A 19,742-nucleotide genomic window follows, 5' to 3' on the forward strand; every position below is an offset into this window, starting at 1 on the left:
TATAAACGTGGTAATACCTAAATCGCGAAACGTCAGTTTCAATTGCGTCTAATATGATCTTTATCGTGACTTAAACTCGCGCGCGTTGATTTACTGTGAAAGTAACAAGCGGAAGTTGTACGCCTGTCCCTCCTCGGGCTCGACGGTGCTTGTCAGTCACAGCTGGCCTCAACTTGGAGCAATCGCGGTGTGCGCGTGTGTGTGTGTGCGTGCGTGCGCGCGCGTGTCGGGAACGAGCAAGTCGCTGCATGGATTTCCCGGAGCTGAGCTGAGCTGAACTGAGCCTCCCCAAAGGTGAGCTTTACGTTTTCAAACCTTCTCCCATTTAATGGATGGTCAATTCGCCAGCGCTTCATTTGTTTCCCGTTGTTGATTGTAGTTCTGCGCCCTTCAGTGACGCTCGTACATAAACGAAGCGCCGCTTGAGTTGGATGAAACTTATTCATCGCAAGCGACTCGTCTGGCGATGGTCTGACCGCGACGAAGCCACGCAAAAGTACGAGTTTATGTTTGCCGTTTCATGTCTTCTCTTGCTCCTTCGTACGCCACCGAAAATGAGGTCGCGAGCTGTGATGCGTTTGAGCTGCGTAATAATCAGTAAGAGACGTTTGTGGGAAGTTTTGAAGGTGTAATGCGTCGGTCCAGCAGCGTGGGGTATTCTTTTTTTTTTTTTTTTTTGTGTGTGTGTGTGGTTAACTTTTCCCCTCGCAGTCTGCGTCAGTAGGTCTGGCGCTCATCCACGCACTAGTCTGCTCACGCACGAGTGTCGGTATCGTAGTGCCACGAGCTCTGCTGTGCAGCCACTTGACAAAAAAAACAACAAAAAAACCCCCGCTTCTGTCGTGGCAAGCTCTTTGTTTAGTTGTGCGTAAACGTCTGGCGCCCTGCGTTAGTCAGACCCTTGCAGGCTGTTGTGACACATGAAAACACGAGTGATGGCGTTTTCGGCCCCCGATTGACCGGAAAAGTGCGTCGTTCTTTGCAGCGCGTTATGGTTTAAAATGCAGAGTTTAAAACAACAACAACAACAACAAAATTTGTATTTGATTTTTTTGAGCCTGAAAGGAAAAGTGCTTTTTCTACTAGTGTTCCAATTTTCACCTTTTAAGCCTGCTCCCTTCCCTTGTTATGACGCGTGCAAACTTGATAGCAAATGTACATTCCTAAGAAAAGCGATTGGTCAACAATGCTCTTGCAAAATTTCCAAGGAGTTTTGCTTAACACCCCTCTTTGTCATTCACTAAAAATGGAAAAAAAAAAAAAAAAATGTATGCATCAATGGCTGGATTTACACAGCAGCTCCAAGTGCTTATTTACGATTTCATGTCTATATCGGATTTGAACAAATATATATAGATATTTACATGTGCTTTTCAACTAACACGCATCCAATATGGCTGTGTTTACATGATCGGAACAGTTGAAACAACCTGCACGCGCAGATGCCACATAGATAACTCCACAAGTGTCAACACGGAAGCAATCATGAATACATGAATTATACAAATATTAAAGTTTACATATTGAGTTGGCCTGCGGTGACTGACAGAGGCCTTTTGAGACTGGGGGCTCTAGGCAAGAAGGACCATGGAGCCCCCCCAAAAAAAAATTCTTGAGGGAACTGCGACAACCTCGTGACTTTTGGGTTTTGGGTGTAAAACCCGTGCGGTGCATCTTGGAGAAGCCAAATTCTTGCCTGAAATTGGGCTTTACACCACATAGTTTGTGTGTGTGTGTGGGGGGCGGGGGGGATGCTTGAAATGCCAAGGCTAGACCAGCTGGCTGTACTTTTAAGGCTGTCTTACTGTCTAATATACAACCCCCAACCCAAAGCAAGCGCAGGGATAATCGTTCCCCGTCTAGGACAGCAAGCTACTTAGGCAGACTGAAGGCTTAGCGGTTGTAATCATCGTAGGCTCTTAACTAAACTTTGAGGAGGGCTTGTTGTGCTTTCCACGTTGAACTGCATTCTCAATAAATAACCGCATATGTTTTTCAAATCAGGCGGAACCTCAAGCTCCTACTTGATCATCGGGTGGCTACTACAGGAGTTTTTTTGCATTCTTTTGAGAAATCTTTTTTCATTTCATGCCAGCCCACCGGTTAATCTTCAGGCTGAAGCTTGCTGGTTTGTCTCCTGTGTCTTCAAGTCTCTCACCTTCTCAAAAGATATGACCAACTGGAAGCCTGCAGAAGGGTGCGTTTCCCTTTGGAACAGCTCGGTCTTTGAGAAAATAACATTGTTCGAGCTCTTCAAGCCATAATGAAATTACAAACAATGTATAATAGTGCTGCCTTACAAATTCGCCCGTGTAACACGGCTGCCTGGCAGTAAGTTCAAGTATGGGAGGTCATCTTAAGCTCGGTCCAGGTCAGTTTTGTCTGTTATCAAGTGTAGCCATGAACGGTCACAGGTATGTGAGCTTTGCGAGGCCTTTTTTTTTTTTTTTCTTCTTCTTCTTCCCACATTGCAAACACCCAAGTGGTACTCCTTTGTGCGAGAATGCGCTCTAGACCCAAGAATTGAATGACAATTCAAGGCGCAACGCTGTCGAGTTAAGGTTTTTTTTGGGGGATATTTTCATTTACTCATCAACCATCATTTAAAGTTGTGTCGGCAGTTGTTCCTTTTTGGGAAATACATACATTCTAGAAATTATGTTGACGAATGGGATGAAATGTTGTCTTAAGAGTATTTTTTTGATGGCCTTTTTTTTGCAAAGAAATAAAGGAATGAGGGGTCATTAGTCAGTCAGTTGCCAGCATAAAACTCTTAACTGTACTGTGTAATTTAAAATAAGCGATTTGTCTCGTCTTTTCTTTTTTCAAGCGTGATATGACAGCGTTTTGTGTAACTTTAGAGACCTTTATTCTCAGATTTTGGTTGAATTCCATATTGTATGACCTCAGGGCCACTCCACTTTGAGGTTCCGCTTGTGCACAATCAATGTTGGTTATCTGGGTTATGGCAGACGGGTTAGGGTTAATTTGGCAAATAACTGGCAAATTCAACTGAGCTAATTGCGAAGATCTGCTTGTTGTCTTTTGTCATGATCTCTTAAATCACTTACAAATCAATTTGCCGTGCTTTTGCTCATGAAGTGAATGTTTACTTGGAGCTAATAATTGCATGAACAGTGAGATCATTTGTTGCAGTTGAAAACCGCGAATCGAAAGCAAGAACACCTGGAAAATTGCTCCCGACGGCACATTACGAAGCCGCCGTAGGCAGGGGAAGGTGCTGCACATTTAGCGATCCGTTTCTTTCCTACGGAATCTTCCATTGACCAGAAGCAGAGGAGCAGTAATGGTTTCTTCCCAGCTCTTTGCCGGCAGCAAGGTCAAAGTCCGAGCAGCCGCCCTGCAATAGTGCTCTGCAGCCAGCTGGACCAAAGAGAAAGGACCGTACACGCTCCCCTCATGGGCTGAAGCTCAAGAGAAAAGATGCCAGCTCCCCTACCAGCAAGGAATGTCACCTTTCTGACATTATTGCTCAGCTTTGACAGTGTGGCCACTTTCTCGGGGTTGCCTTGCAGGGAATTGTAGTGCCCAATAGCAAAATCAATATCTGTTTTCAAATAATAGTACAACATGCGTATATTCCTTGTGGATGTGTGATGAGCTTGAATAAATATCAGTCGGGCTTCTCCTGGGATTTGCGGCGAAGGTAAAGTGTGCAAGAGAGCGAAGGAACGTCTCTGCCCCTTTGAGTGTCGAGTCAGATTAAAGGCATGAAAAAAGGCTTCATTCGATCTTCACCGTGACGTGAATTTGTTTACGCGTGTGGGTTTACTGGCACTGGTTCAGTTCTCCGGAGCTGGGCTAATTGTTTTAATTTGCTGCTCTCCGCAAAAGACATTTACCGTCATGTACAGTATATTTGAATCCAAAAGCTGGCTTATTTTTTTTAGCTTTGTAGCGCGTCTTTTGACACGCTACTGTACATATCTGACAGCCAATAGTTATTTTTGATTTTTTTAAAAAGATGTCGGCGATGTGGGACAGACGACACGTCTGAGGCGGACAAAGCGAATGCCCGGATCGGACGACGAGACAAATTTGGTCTTTCACGAACGCACCATGTAAGACTACGGCGATAACATCTTCGATTCCGATACCACCGCATACGGCCTTTTACAGTCATTGGTCTTTATCTTATCTATATCAACTCAGCCCGACCGGATACACTCGTTACCACATTGCAACGTGTGTATTAGAAGAACAAAATGGTGGTGGTCACCGGTGCTTGGGGGATTACCTTCATTGAAGGATTGCTTGAGGTATGTTCATGTACTTCATATGCTACGGCTCGCAAGCAGGCAACAAAACGTTATGTAGCCTAGCAAGCTAGCGCTAACGATTGTACGCAAACCTGCCGCCGTTATGTTGAATCATGCTCTGACGTTTCGGTGTGTGTGTGTGTGTGAAGTAATTTAATTTAAGTACAGTAAAGTAATTCGGTTACAGTAAGTTAGCACCCATTATTTCCGTCAATGTTGCTTTAATACATGACCTGACGAGAACAGTACTGTATACTGAGCATTGAAGATGCTCAGTATACAGTACACAAGTATATACGGTAAATGAACAAGTCATTTAAAGAGACGCATCGCTCCATCTTGTGATGGGATCAGGGATCGGTTATTGTTTTTCTAAACTCGCTGATCGGCCCCAAAAATCCTGACCGTGAAAAAGCCTAATGTTTATAATTCAAACGTCAACAAAAGCGAACACCGCAAGCAATCTCTTAAAGGCATACGGTCACCAAACCATAGATCTTGTAAGGTTGAACACAATCTATGTCAACCGTTTTGATTTGTTTGGATTTTTAAAGCAATTTCCCTACCATGTCATTGAATTAGAAATAATCAATTGCAGGCTCAAATTGTATCATAAAAAATAACTATGCATGTTACTTTAACAAGTCCAGCCCAAGACATAAGTGATTTGAAATGCTGGTTGAAAAAAAAAAAAAAAAAACCTTAAACATAAACATGGTTGGAAGGGGGCCCCAAATCAAACTCTCCTTAGGGGCCCTTAAACTCTGTGTAAAAATGAGATAATCACTGTTGATTATATTAAATCAAAAGAATAAAAACTGCTCAGTCCCTGACCTTTTTTTGCACCACAGAACTGTTTCAAGTAAGACATATTTAGATGGACTGACATAGAAACAAATAACAAATTACAAAATGTACAAGGTGGCTGCGCCATTGCACTGAATGTAGTTGTAATTAGTGGCAGCCCAGCGCTTGGTTCTCCTCAATGAGCCGGTCCCATTGTAGGTTTTTGTTTTGGCCTGTCTTTGAATGCCGCCCAGGTGCTTGGGATCCACTTGTGAAGCGGTTTTGATGGCTTCATTGGCTCATTTTCAAGCATATCCCAATTTAAATTGGGGCAAAGAAGTATTTGGTCATCTTCTCCCACTTAAAAAGATGAGGCCTGTAATTTTCATCATAGGCATACCTCACCCCTGAGGGGGAAAAAATCTAGAAAATCAGTCTGATTTTTTTTTTTTTTTTTAAAGAATTTATTAGCAAATTATGGTGGAAAATAAGTATTTGATCACCTACAAACAAGCACAATTTCTGGCTCTCACAGAGCTGTAACTTGTTCTTTAAGAGGCTCCGCTGTCCTCCACTCGTTCGTTACCTGTATTATTAGTACCTGTTTGAACTCATCGGAATAAAAGACACCCGTCCACAACCTCAAACAGTCACACTCCAAACTCCACTATGGCCAAGACCAAAGGGCTGTCAAAGGACACCAGCAGCAAAATTGTAGACCTGCACCAGGCTGGGAAGACTGAATCTGGAAAGCAAACCATTTTGAAGCTGAGAGAAGAGAGGAACTCGATCAGAGCGATTTGTACAAACATCGGGCGTAGCCAATCCAACAATTTGTAATGTCCTGAAAAAGAGAGAAACTACTGGCGTACTGACCAACAGACATCGAACAGGTCAGCCGAGGGTATCGACAGCAGTTGATGACAGAAACATTGAGAGAGCTGTGAAGAAACACCCAAAGACAACAGTCCGTGACATCACTGCTAACCTCCGCAGGGCAGGGGTGAAGTTATCGCAATACACTGTTCGAAGAAGACTTGGAGAGAAGAAATATACAGGCCACGCCACAAGATACAAACCGCTCATTACCAAAAAAGAATCGGAAGGCCAGATTGGATTTTGCAAAGAAGTACAGAGATGAGTCACAAAACAAATGTTTTATGGACTGAAGAGACCAAAGTGATGGAAAGGCAAATGTATGGAGAAAGAGAGAGGATCTGCCTGTAATCCAAAACGCACAAGCTCATCTGTGAAGCATTGTCCAGGTCATGTCACGGCTTGGGCTCGCATGGCTGCTTCTGGAACGGACTCACTAGTCTTTATTGATGATGTAACTCATGACGGTAGCAGCCGAATGAATTCTGAAGTCTACAAAACCCTTTCGTCTGTTAATTTACAGAAAAATGAAAAAAATTACAAAATAATCGGGAGAAACATCATCATGCAACAAGACAATGACCCAAAACGGATTATCTATCTACACAACAAAGGACTTCGTCAGAGGGAAAAGTGGAAGGTCTTTGACTGGCCAAGCCAATCACAGGACCTTAACCCAATAGAGCATGCATTTTACCTCCTGAAGAGGAGATTGAAGGGAAGAAACCCCCGGAAACAAACGAGAACTGAAAGAGGCTGCAGTAAAGGCCTGGAAAAGCATTTCAAATGAAGAATGCAAGTCTGTTGAAGTCGGTGGGTCGGAGGCTTGACGTATTTATTGCAAGTAAGGGTTATGCCAGCAAATGGGAAGCTATTCACTTTTAAGTTCATTTAATGTCTGTTCCAATACTTTTGCCCACATGAAAAGTGGGTGGCTTCAAACAAAAAGGTGCTCTGTCCTGAGTTAACACATCTACATGGAGACAACGTGAAAAGAGCTGGAATTCTGAACTTTGGTCTCATCTTCACCTTTTGATGTGAAACCCAACAAACGCAAAGGAATCGAACTGGCCGTGCCAATACTTTTGAAGGGGACTGTCGTGGATTTCATATACAAGGTAACTCAATGTTCTTTAAATGATTAAAAGTACATTTATAAGCATTTAAAAACGATACAGAAATAAGACTTACTAAAATTATGAAAGCTCACACAGTAGAGTGCAAGTAAAAGATAATTAAAAAAAAAAAAAAAAAAGAGACTAGATGTTACAATGTACAAAACATCCAAAGGATCAAGAAAACCTACTTTATTATGATGATTTTTTTTTTCAAAAGCCTCCTGAAACTTACCGGTAAGTGAGTTTCGTAGAGAGAGAAACTTACTTTGAAGCGTGCAGTCCCCGTCTCATGCAAAATGAGCCACCCAAGCACCCTTTCCTGCTGGGCGAATGGCAAAATACGGCTTTCGTGACCATGACGACCTGAGGCGGAGCCACGGCGTTGCGACGAGGCAAGCTGCTTATCAAATTGCTTATAGAATACATTTGCGAATGGAGTTGGAATGTCTCTTTGAATTCCGTTGTCTCAGACGTCGTTACTCAAATCTTCATGTTTAAAATGTCAATATTTTTGGGGTACACTGTGTATGAAAGCACTTTTTAGATGCAGTCTGTGACCAACATTTCTCAATGCCTTCCTGATGTGAACAGTTAATAATGGTAATGAATTATATTAATATACTATACTGTAGCTGGGGAGTCAACTATGCCATCCAAGTGAAGCAAATCCTGCACTCAAAGAAATTCTTCATATCTCAATTTCCTGCAGGTTGCTTTAAAAATAAACGCCTCATTGTTGTTGTCCTAAGCAATGTGCTTTGCTTCACTCCCACCGCGGTCTCCTTCACCGATTCCGTTCACTGACGTCACGTAGTTCGAGTGTAGATGATGAGACCGCGTGGCATTGAAAGCAAAACCGCTTCCGGTCCAGCTCTCTCGTCTTGCGGAAGGCGGAGAACAGATGTCGACGAACCTGTCGCTTTTCGAGAATTCCTCATCGATGCTGCTCAAAGTACAGTTTAGGTTCAGATGGGGAAGTGTAGGCCCTGCAGCGGGCAGCATCCCGAGACATTTCCCCAAGTGATGAGGACTGAACCACATGTGTGCACAGCAGAGTCGCACGCTCGAGCCCCTTGCTGCCAAATGCACAGGCTTGTAGGACGGTACATCAAGAAGAAAGGTGCCACTTCTTGCCGCTAAAAACCTCCAGGAAAAGCAGCGAAGGAGACAGCGGGACGTTTCAAACCTTCTGTGGTCTTGTTCTGAAGAGCGCTTCTGCGGTCACCACTGCATATTACAAGGGTTCTCTTTCACGTGGCAGCCTGAAATGGATGCTATTGAATGCAAGAGGGGGAGACCTTTGATATGCGAGATGGCCTTTGGCCTGTGAATGGATCATGCTCATCATCTCAGTCAATAATTGGGTTTGTCGCTACTGTGACGCTCGGTACTGTCGTAGACTCGTGGAGGTTTTCGCGTGTAGCAAACCGAAGGGTGCGCCCACACAGACCCGCAATCAACTTAGGGTTACTTAGCACATTGTTTGCTATTAACAATAGTGTTTGTGTAGCCGTTTTGGCAGCACGATATGCCACGCACGCTTGATTCATTGTGCGTAATTCAAACGGAAGGAACAAAAGTTTTTGTCTGCTGGCAGGCCCTTTTTGTTTGCTAGAATTGATGCTTGATATTTCCTGTTCTCCCAGACGGCTAAGCGCTGCCCTCCCTGACTTTTATATTGAGCAAATGGGCAGACTAAAATGTATTTGTCATCACGAGTGTGCAGTTATGTTTCAAAATCAGCACGAGGAAGACAAAATGGGGACGCGATCACCCAACATTGCACGTGGGGACTCGAGTCAATCGGCTTGGCCTGATTAAAAATGTGATTGTGAACGTTTTAGTACAGCTAATTAACTTGGGTAGGGTTGGAACGGTTTACGATAATTGTCCGAACCTTTCAATTCGGTCCGCAGGCACGGGAAACCTTTTTTTTCCCTCCTTCTTCCCCCCCCCCCCTCTCATTTACTAATGAGGCGAGAACAGAGCAGAAAGTAGCGTCTAAAATATCACGACGTGAAGTGGCGACGCTACCGATCAGTGTGGAGATGCGGAGACGTTCGCGGGCATGACGGAAGAGTCGGCACTAGAAGAGGCCGGGTGCGTTACAGGTCCGCCGTATCGGATCACTACATTGCGATCGCGGCGATAAAGTTTTAAGAGTTTTAAACTTCATTCCTGACATGTGGTTCAGTTTCAACGGATGGAATTGACATTTAATAATTGAATGGCCACGATTAATTGTACTGTGGTGGCGTGCGCCAGAAGACCCCGTGCTCATAGCATTACGGGACTTGAGAAAATGTTTTCGTCATGTTTGATCCTATGATTTTCTCCAGACCTTAAGAGAATTACACGTTCCTGACATAATACAAGCTATTGGATATATATATATATATATATATATATATATATATATATATGTATGCATACTCTCGCATACTTATGCTCTCGTATTTACTTCAAGGTTAATTTGTTGCGGAAGCACGCAAGGAGTCCTTGATTCCTCCAATCCGGTCTTTGGTGTTTTGTATAATGTGGCTGACATTTCGGCTTAAATAGCTCTTTGCTGTCATGCTTTTAGAAGTCGCCCTTTTGTTCTATTTCTGGAACACACTATGGGCTTTCTTGGTTTTTATCTAAACAGAGAGCAGTGTGTCATACGTGGCTGATTATGGGTAATGGCGGGTTGGGGAGTTGCTGGTTTGTGGAAAAGAATTCCACTTTCCTTTTGTTGAATGTGGAGTGTGTGCGTGTTTTACACAAAGTTACTAATTATGTTAGCAACAGAAACGTCATTCCATGAGGACATTTAAGTAGCATTTGACTGATTATGTGGAAGAATGACAATGAATCAACCAGTTAATTGTTTGTTTTGAATTGAACAAAAGTGTCGGAATACAAATTGCCTCGTGTTAATGTGGCCTAAAGACTATTTCAAAGTTCGGTTTTGATTGCAGAATCTTTTTTGTTTTTGTTTTAACCCTTAAAAATTCAAATGCTTTCTTATGAAAGTTTAAATAATGGAACTGGGAAAACTACATATTCACGTTGCGGCCTATTCCCCCACGCCTTCTTCTCTTCACTTTGTGACCCGTTTTCCTGTACACGTAAGTCAGAAAGGGCGTCCAGCGCCACGCTTTTATGACTGGGCCGATTCTGCCGTCCACCTAAGTCCATCCCTTGCTCTTCTTCTGGCCATGGGCACACTTTGGGTGCAGTAACCCTCAAATATGTGGGCGTTCGTTCGCATAATCTGCCCAAGAGTTTTCCTCCTTGTGCTCTCCAGAAGCTGTAGTAATTCTAGCGCCCCGCAAAGGTGAAACATGATATTGCACGTTTTGATTCGCGCCCGTGCTCCGAGCCGCCGACGGCACGGCGGGGGCCCGGCGTTTTTTTTTTTTTTTTTTTTTAATATTCAGAATGGCGCCCGTGCCTCGTCCGCCATTTTGTCCCAGCACCAAAGTGTTTCTGCTTAGCTAGCGCATAGTGCTTGTCTGTGTTTGTGCGGCGGGAGTATCTTTGCCTTTTTCACACTCTCAGCAGCAGTAATGGTAAGTACAGATCGCCGTCACGACACTTGCTACTGTACACACTCGCACCGGCGCGCCCGAGGACTTCTGTACATCAGATAAAAGCAATTTAGTCGGAGTACTTTGCTTACGAGTTAACGCGTTCGGCGGTCTGTCAATAAAAAAGGGGGTGTGCTTGCCATTTTATAGATCAACGGTGTCCAACCTTCCATATGCCACCGACCGGACGAGTCACTTTAACATATTTTGACGGCGACGTACTGTAGGAGCAAGTAAAAACAAATGACTCGATATATAACTCGCCGCTGTGCCCGTACGGTGACTGTAGTTGTGGCAATGGAGGGAGTTCTGCGTTTTCAAAACAGGTTTGGAGCGGAAAAGCTCCTGGCAGGTAGAAAAAGAAAAGTCCACTGGTGCAGCTATTTTTCACCAATGAATATATATGATACGATATGATATACGTCGCCATTCAGCCGCTGGCGCGATGCGGACGGGACGCTTTACGCCCACGGGGCAGTCGGTGAGCACTTTGAAGAGCGGTTTTGTGTACGATGAGTAACGTAACAATTGATGTTGTTGGCGGTCTCCAGGCCGTTGCCGTCGAGGAAAAGTGCACGGGAGAATGTGCGCGCCATACAGGGGAACGATGACATTTTTAAGGTTGCCCCACCCAGGCTGTGTACCTGGCATAAACGCGTGTAAATAAGAGATTGGAGGAGATCAATGGATTTTTGATTCTAAAAACGTACCCGTTCTGTGTCGGGAATTTTTCCCTTTCCGGCTGTTCGAACCTCGTATTGATCGCAGGGCTATTTTGATTTATTTTGTATTTTGAATCCATAATTATTGTGCCACGATGTCGGTATATGTTAGACAAACATTTGTCCTTGGGGTTGGATCATCCCTCCGCTGATGAGATAATCATCTTGTGTGTATTTAAAAATGTTATTTTTTTTAACCAAGGACTTGATTCGTATTGTATGTCCTTGTTATACATTTCCCCATTTCTCGACTGGTGTTTGTGTGTTTGTCCTCCAGGACAAGGGGTGACGATCAACCTTCACCTAAAGTGGGATTTTCTGAATTCTCTTAATCTCAGAGAAAGGCACTCCTGTTACACGGCTGCAGCTGTTTCCCGCACTCTGTCTTCATATTGATTGGCCTCTCGGCTCCACAAATGGAGATCCCTTAAAGCCGCTCGTATTGTAATGATATTATTCCCTGCCCACCCCCTCCTTCCCTTTTACAGCTGCCTCTGCTCCGCGTTTTCTGTCCTCAATTTTATTAAATTCAAAGCCTTTCTGTGTGGGGCTGTTCTTGGTTTACTGGCATGGGGGTAGACTCTAGATTGACTCATAGCAGTCTGTGGGAGGTGGATTTTTGTGTGTGCTTGTGTGCTGTATATACACACACGTCTACTCCAATAGGCTTAGTGCTGGCTAAGCTGGCGAACTAGGAAACGGGTTAAAGTTGTCCTTCAAACGGATGATCTTCACCAAGACTGAGGTGGAGCCAAGTCATGAGAGTTGTGGGGGATACCCGCGCCCGCCCTAGCAGGCAGTTTAGCATGATACTTAGGGAGCACAATACAGAACTTTTACAGCATGCCACATAGTCAAATTAGTCGATTGGGGGAAGGCCTTGATGTGGGCTTGTTTGATTATCCTTCAATTCTTTGTCATGGGCTCTTTCTACTTATCACAGCTGACTCGGGTTTCTCACTTCCGCTTTAGCTGTAAGCGCAATTTTTGATTTGCACACCAAATCTCGGGGGGGGGGGGGGGGGGGGGGGGCGAAACGTTTTGTTGCACATGAAGACAGAAATGACTGGGCTTTGGGATTTCTGCAATTCCCACCTTACAGGCTCGGGCGGGGAAGGAGTGAGGAAGAGTGACTAATGGGAGGGATGAAGGAAAAGGAGGGGGGCTTGGTAGAGGAGGGAACGGTGGATATAGACTGAAGTGGGATAAAGAAGCAAGTGGAGGGAAGCAAGAAGCTCAAAAGCTTGGCCAGGGCTACTCTGCGATTTTATATCTAGGGAAGACGGACACGATCCACCATTATCCCCAGTATGTATCGTGTTCTTTAGCCTTCAGATCTCTGAGTGGTGAGTATCATTTTTCATAATAATTTGTTCCATTATGGATTACAATCTGTTATAAATTCTTCTGTAATTCGGTGGGTACCTATCTTTTAAACTAAACGCGCGCGCACACACACACACACCTACTGTCACTCATTACAAAACCTGTTACACTGACAGTCCTATTAAACTTGTTTTCAACGACCTGAATAGATGGTAGTTATACGTTTTGAAATTTTATATCAAATGTATAACTACCAGCCATTGATATTGTTGATTTACGGTAACTAAATTAGAGACAAGGTAGTGACTCCATTCTCAAATTCTTAAATTTTTGCATAGTTTCCCCACTTTAACAAATAAAACCCTAGTTAATTTAAAGTGCAGTTTTTTTTAAAATGGTGATTTCATTTATTATAGAAACAAATTTCAAAGTTACCTGGCCCGATGTGGAAAAAGTAATTATCACCATTGTTAAATCCTGAATTGTGGCTGATCACAATTGTTGGTTACTTTTCACTGATCGGGCTTTCACTGCAGGCTTCCCTTACCTCAGTTAAGTCGGTGTTCATGACGCAACCATAAGGAAGAGGCTGGGGAAAAATGGCATCCATGGCAGAGTTGCAAGGCGAAAACCACTGCTAACCAAAAAGAACAGCGGCTTCTCTTATTTTTGCCAAGAACATCTGAATGATATCCAAGACTGGGGAGAATATTATATGGATTGACAAGATGAAAATTGAGCCTTTTGGAAGGTGTGTGTCTCGTTATTTAGCACAGCATTTCAGAGAGAGGACATCATACCAACAGTCAGAGACGGTGCTGGTAGTGTGATGCTTTTGGGCTGCTTTTCTCCTTCAGGACCTGGACAACTTGCTGTCATTGATGGAACCATGAATTCTGCTCTTTAACAGAAAATCCCGTAAGGAGAATGTTCAGCCATCAGTTTGTGACCTCACTTAAAAAAACAAAAAGAAAATGAAGGTTTTCGAGTGGCCTTGTCCAAGTTCATACTTGAATCCGATCGAAATGCAGTGGCATGAGCTGAAAAAGGCCGTTCATGCTCGAAAACCCTCCGTTTTTGCTGATTTCAAAGAATTCTGCAAGGAAGAGTGGGCCAAAATATATCTAAACAGTTCTTTTTCGCACGAGGCCAGGTTACTTTGAATAGTTCTTTCCCTTAATAAATGAACTCAGAACTCACCGTTTTAAAAACAGTATTTTAATCTGTCGTCTAATCAGTAGTCAGTGTGCTGTTTACCTGAGTAATGGTGGATCTTTTTTTGTCACAATGCAAGAATGATGGTTTCGGATGTTTGGCAAGTTACCATCAACTGGATAATAATAAGGGACTTTTTCTGAAAGTGCCGACGCCAATGGAAAAAGTTGATTTGTGCTCGGTGTTTGCTCATTGAAGGGTAGCTCCGACAGCATTGACCCTACCCCCCGGCCTGTAATCTTAAGCCCACATCCGTCACCGTGACCTCTGACCGTCCGTGCCTTTCGCCACAAATCATGTGACCAACTTAACATTTTAAAGACTGCACCAGTTGGAGGAGGCTTGTTGCTAATATTCTCTTCCCGTTTTCCCCAATTATCAAATATTTGTCTTTGTGGGAGGAAACGGGTTTATTGACTGTATATATTTTTGGGGTACTATAAATAATTGAGCCTTTGTTATTCCCATCCCATGTACTGTTAGTAAGTTTCATCGGTTAAACCTTGTCAAAACGAGAGTTGCAATCAAAACATGATTAATTGATCATTTGTATAGTTTGCAATAGACTAATCACCGATCGGATCTGGTTATGCTGCACAAAATAAATTGATGTAATTGGTACTTTTGAGTTTTTTTTTTTTTTTTAAAAACACTGGACAAGAATTGTTGAGCAAAACTATGAAAAATGAAAAGTCAAATTCACATACTGGATATTTAAGTTTTCATTTAGAAACCCCAAAACAATTGGTGTATTCCACTCTGTATTGCCGGAATCTTTTTTTTGTCTTTTGTTAAAAATGGTCCACACAAAACTTGTTCCTGTTGACTGTCGAGAATCCGTTTAGGCAGTAAATCAGTTTGGTTTTTAATTGCAAATGAAATGAATTGTACTTGTGTTGGATGTTGCCAATAACGAAATCCATGACTGAGGCATTGTTTGATAGTGGAGAACAACATAATTACTAAAAAAAAAAAAAAAAAAAAAATGTTGACTCATCAAATTCAACTTGAAGACAATATTTCAGGGCTACCGAATAATCAAATGATGTCGCTTTTCAATGAGTCGAATTCGCAACTGGTTTTGCAGGCCTCGGTCTGCATTGTGCCGTGTCGCATGTATAGTTTAGACTCCGGATCTGTCAGAAATGCATCGAGGAAGCTATCTGCATCGGAGGGGTTTCGCCCCCCGTTTGTGCCGACGATCAGGCCCGTTAGAGTGCAGGAACTCCAAAGGGAGGAGCGTCAAAATGCTGCAGCCGTTCGGTTCGAGCCAAAAACACCATGAACCCGCCAGGCGGCCACAGTCTCAACTGTGGTTGTCTCTGATGTCATTCGGGAGCAATTCCTTCCGCTTCTCTTTTCCAAGCCATGCTTCCTGTAGGGCGATAGCTATATAAAGAGTATGATTTTTGAATCACGGCAAAACAGTTTGGGGATTTAATGGACCGTGTGCTGTCGTTATCGAACAACTGCAGGTACCGTGGAACCTCAACATTTAATTTCCAAAATGTTCCATAAAAGTACACAAAAACTATTGTTTGAGCCATCATGTATGACATTGTCATTTCAGAAAATCAGTTTTTGAGAAGAGAAATCGAAAATGAGGATCGTCCGATTCTTTATCACTGTTGGTCAATGAGCGTGGAAATGTGCGGTGCCTCACGCACGTTTCTGCAGCTTTTGGTGCTTCGAGGTGATGCTGGGAAACCGTTCCAAGAAATCTGCACATCAGACACACAGGAACAATTTGCACTGATGAACAATTCATGCCCGACAAGTGAATTCAGAGTCCCTGCCTCTTTGACCTTCTTGATACCAAATGTTAACCAGTCTATTTAATGAATCGCTGATATTTATGAGGACACCTGTTCATTGATCAAGGTGATCATTTCTCATTTCTCGTGACTCCAACAGCAGCAGCCGGTTGGAGCGTAATTGCGTCGGAGACCCTGGGCATGCCGGACGAATCCCCCGAACATGTACTGTAGCGCGTGGCCGCGACTGCGCTGATAAAGAGAGTCCTTTGAATGTACTTAACTTGAACATGTACATCGGTTGCACATGATTCAAATGTGGGAAAATGATTAATCATTTACCTTCTCCTAAAAATAGTTTTTTTTTTTTTTCTCTCAGTGTGCATGTCCTCTCCCGTGTACTAAAATAATAAATTGAGTCATCAAAAAGGATGTGAAAGTTTTTGATATCCTCTTTGATGTGCTTCTATTTGAATTCAAAAGATTTATTACAAATACCACACAGACAACATTTACGCATCAACCTTTATCTCACAGGGCTGAGTGTAGGTTACTGGTTGAACACATTTGTTAGGAGTTATAAAAATACATGGTGTTAACCTTGCGGGGTGATCGTAGTCAGTCACATGTCCTCCCATCACCCCCGAGAGAGCAGCGTCACCCACGATCGCAGCGACTCTCTCCTCGAACGGTCCTTCCGCCTGTTTCGGCCACACTTTGGCGGTGGGCAGCTGTCCTCCGCTTCGCATCCACCTTAATGTCTGACCACTTCTTTTTTTTGAGTTGAGCGTGCGCGCGCTGTTCCGACCCCGCGGCATTGACAGCCGCACACGCGCTGCCCCATTCGCTCCTCTTTCGCGTGTTGTTAACGCCGGAGGACAGCGTGCCGAAGAGGATTTTCTTGCGCGCCTCCACTTCATTGCGCAACTTCACATTCAGCAAATTAATTTGTCTTCAATACCTTTTTTCCTGATCATGCAGAGATCGGGATCTCAGGTGCAGGGTTCATTTAAATATGTTTTGCATATTTAAATGCGGGCGTGGACAGGGAGGAGTCTGCAACTCCAGCATGTGCGCTCATTTTCACGTTGACTGGAATGTACGAAGGAAATGTGCTTGGATTCGCGCGTACGCACAGATTCATAGATCTGGATATTTTTGTGCGTCCGACGTTTTCTGGATTTGAGCGTACGCCGTGTTTTAGGAGGAAATCCACGCAAGTCTTTGTACATTTGGCCCCTGGTCCCCTGATGGATATTTTTCAGTCTGCCCATGCATTGTTGGAATCGTAATGCTCCCGTCTGTGACCCATGCCTCGACTTAGTGCAACCGGTAACGCGGTCGACGTCATCTTTATGTTTTTAAGCAAACCGTTTTGTCTGAGGACTCGTCTTGGACTCTGCTCTTTAGTAATGGTTTGAGAACTTGACAGTATTAATGACACGGACTAAACTCTTAACATGGTAAACTTGTTGCTTTTGGCCTTTCTGAGTCTTACAATATAGCACTTGAATGTCATTGACATAATTGGTTAGTCCTTGTTACAGTATAGTAGTAAAAAAATCATCATGCAAGTCATTTTTGTCATCTGATTAATTTGAATTGATTGAAGCTGATTTTAATCAAATGTGTAGTTTATCCCCATTTTCCGCAACCAAGCGGGGTTCGTATTGTAATGATGAATCTTTCAGTAGCGCGACATTATTTGCAAATGTAATTGAATTCGTCAGCAAAACAATATTGTCTTGCGAAACCATTTCATAAATATTTTCTCTGAAATTGTTTTACTGGAAGGAACAGATGGGCAGCATTGGCAGGGAAATATCACAACAAATACAAACACTGATCCTTGAGGTTTCTGTGTTCTGTCAACTTAAAAAAAACCGACGATGACAATAGTCGTAGCATCAGGGACTAAATCGGTGTTTCTTAACTGGTTGTTAAGTCATATATCGCTGGTATACAACACAAGACTAATCGCTCTAAACTGCATAAGTCGAGAGAAGGACCTGCAGGATCAACATATGGTATCACGGGGGGGATGTGGCGTCCAAGTCATGGAGAATGTCAGTGGAAAAATGATACGTCGAGGTGTGGTTGCCGTGCCTCCTGGTGACGGAATAGGGTGCCGAAAATACCAAAGGAACAGATGTTGTGCTTCACCTTTGGTGGTGTTAAGTTCACAAGCTCAGTCGTGCGGATGGAAACCCAAGTCCGACTCTGACTTGAACTCACCGTGATACCACCTGTGTTGATGATCCTGGAAGTTGCGCTGCAAGTATTTCTTTTCAAACGATTGTATGCTTTGTTTGGAGGTGCTTCTCGGTGGGAAAGACTGTAGCTATCAAGTGAAACGTGCGCTTATTCATCGCTCACGTGGTGACCGGTTGAACTATGTGACGATTGTCCCACTAATTGAGAGGGAAATACTCTGAATGTCTTCCAGTGGGCTTTTGACACTTCTAAAAGCAAAGCAAAGCAAAGCAAAGGATGAGTGGGAGAGAGAATCCTCTTTGCAAATGGTTCGGTGTGTTTGCCACATTACATTGCTGCAGCTGACTCATCTCGTCTACGCCTGTTGTTGTTGTTGTTGTTGTTTCTGTTATTCTGAAGCTGTTGGCGAGGAGCTCTGAGGATCCATCGAAATCGCATCCTTTTGACTGCCGCTGTCATCTCCATGTATTTTGACATTATCTCGGAAAATGCAGAGATCTATTGTGAAAAGACCGTCACCGTCGCTGACAGCTAGGTGGCTAAACTGTCGTTTCAAGTCTGCGGCTTGTTTGACACGAATGCAGCAGCATGTCGTTTGAGCGCTGATTTGATACTTTCTCTTTTTGCCTCTTCAGATCCAGAAAGCTGAGAGGAGGATGAATCCTCCAGGTCATCGAAGACATCTACGCGTCTTTGTTGCTGCCCGTCTACGGCGGCCCCATCTGCCTCCCAAAAGTTAACCTCCCCCGAACACTCACAAGTGGGCATCCCAGAGGGTAGGAAAGGCGAGCCAGCCCCTGTAAATATGCCTGGATGGAGGTCTCAGTGGCGTCTTGTCCTTCTGAACTCCCTCACCTGTGGCTTGGAGATCTGTGTGGCAGCTGGGATCACGTATGTGCCCCCGTTACTGCTGGAGGCTGGTGTGGAGGAGCGTTACATGACTATGGTTTTAGGTAAGTGTTTACCCATAATAGGTCTGCTTACCACGTGTTATTACCATTTCAAAGGTTCCCACCATAGCAGGTCTGGTGCTAAATTGGTGCGAATGGCCAAAAACGAGCACCGGTTTCTTGCATTTCACCGACGGCAAAGGAAGAACAAAAACCTTGCTGGGCCTTGATAACAGTTGCTGCAAAATAATTTGCAGTGTCAATAACTAGCCTGGTACACACACAAAGACGATCGGCCTCTTTTTGTGCCGATTTTGCCCCTTGCCGACCAAGCGCGTCAAACGCCGCGCGATATTAAGTGTTATAAGATTGTCCTTAATGTCTGATGTGTGTTAAGAGTGGATTCGTACCGAAACGGATCGGGGCCGACAATAATGAACGTGTTGAATATCTACGACCGAAAGTCTTGGTGTGTGGGAGAACGGACTCCTCCCGAGTCATGACGCCGTGGAATGGAACAATATAGCCAATCAAGAAGCGCCCTGACTCAAATAAGAAAAAAAAAAAAAGAAAAAGTAAAAGACCGTAAATAAAAAAAAAAAAAAAAAAAAAAAAGACCACGTCTTATCTGATGATGTTGTTTTTTTTTTTAAATAAAAGTGTGTTCCCCAGACGGCAAGAAGTATTTTCCAAAGCAAGTCGTTTTTTTAAAGACATCGCCATTTTACACGGCTCCGGCAACCTTCAGGGACCGTCGGGAAACTTCGGCACATACTGGGAGTGTTTCTTCTTCTTTGGTTTTGTGAGATCACATGTGAGATTTCGACTTTGGCGGTGGAACAAAATCTTTGTGTGTGGAATTCTGTCTTGATGACACGCTCACACACCCGCACACACAATACGACCAAAACTGTTAAGCGCCAGATTTGTGATCTTGTGTGGGGTCTGTCACAGATCATCTTTTCAGATTTGAAAAACCTTTGTGTGTA

The 19,742-nt window shown here is 43.6% G+C and overlaps 1 protein-coding gene across 5 annotated transcripts in view; it reads left to right on the forward strand.

The window, feature by feature from the left end:
• Positions 1–175: 175 nt before the first annotated feature.
• Positions 176–19,742, forward strand: part of slc45a3 (solute carrier family 45 member 3) — a 29,729-nt gene continuing 10,162 nt past the window's right edge. For 2 of the 5 annotated variants that reach the window (XM_061676313.1, XM_061676317.1), the window contains exons 1-2: positions 176–294; positions 18,499–18,816. In XM_061676313.1, the coding sequence (XP_061532297.1) occupies positions 18,669–18,816 (148 nt within the window). In that variant the 5' untranslated portion in view covers positions 176–294; positions 18,499–18,668. Of the gene's footprint in view, positions 295–379; positions 497–12,532; positions 12,701–18,262; positions 18,399–18,498; positions 18,817–19,742 lie in introns of those variants that run through there. The other 3 variants (XM_061676315.1, XM_061676316.1, XM_061676314.1) reach the window with 3 other exon arrangements.

This window comes from Phycodurus eques, chromosome 5 (assembly GCF_024500275.1).
Source record: "Phycodurus eques isolate BA_2022a chromosome 5, UOR_Pequ_1.1, whole genome shotgun sequence".
NCBI lineage: Eukaryota > Metazoa > Chordata > Actinopteri > Syngnathiformes > Syngnathidae > Phycodurus > Phycodurus eques.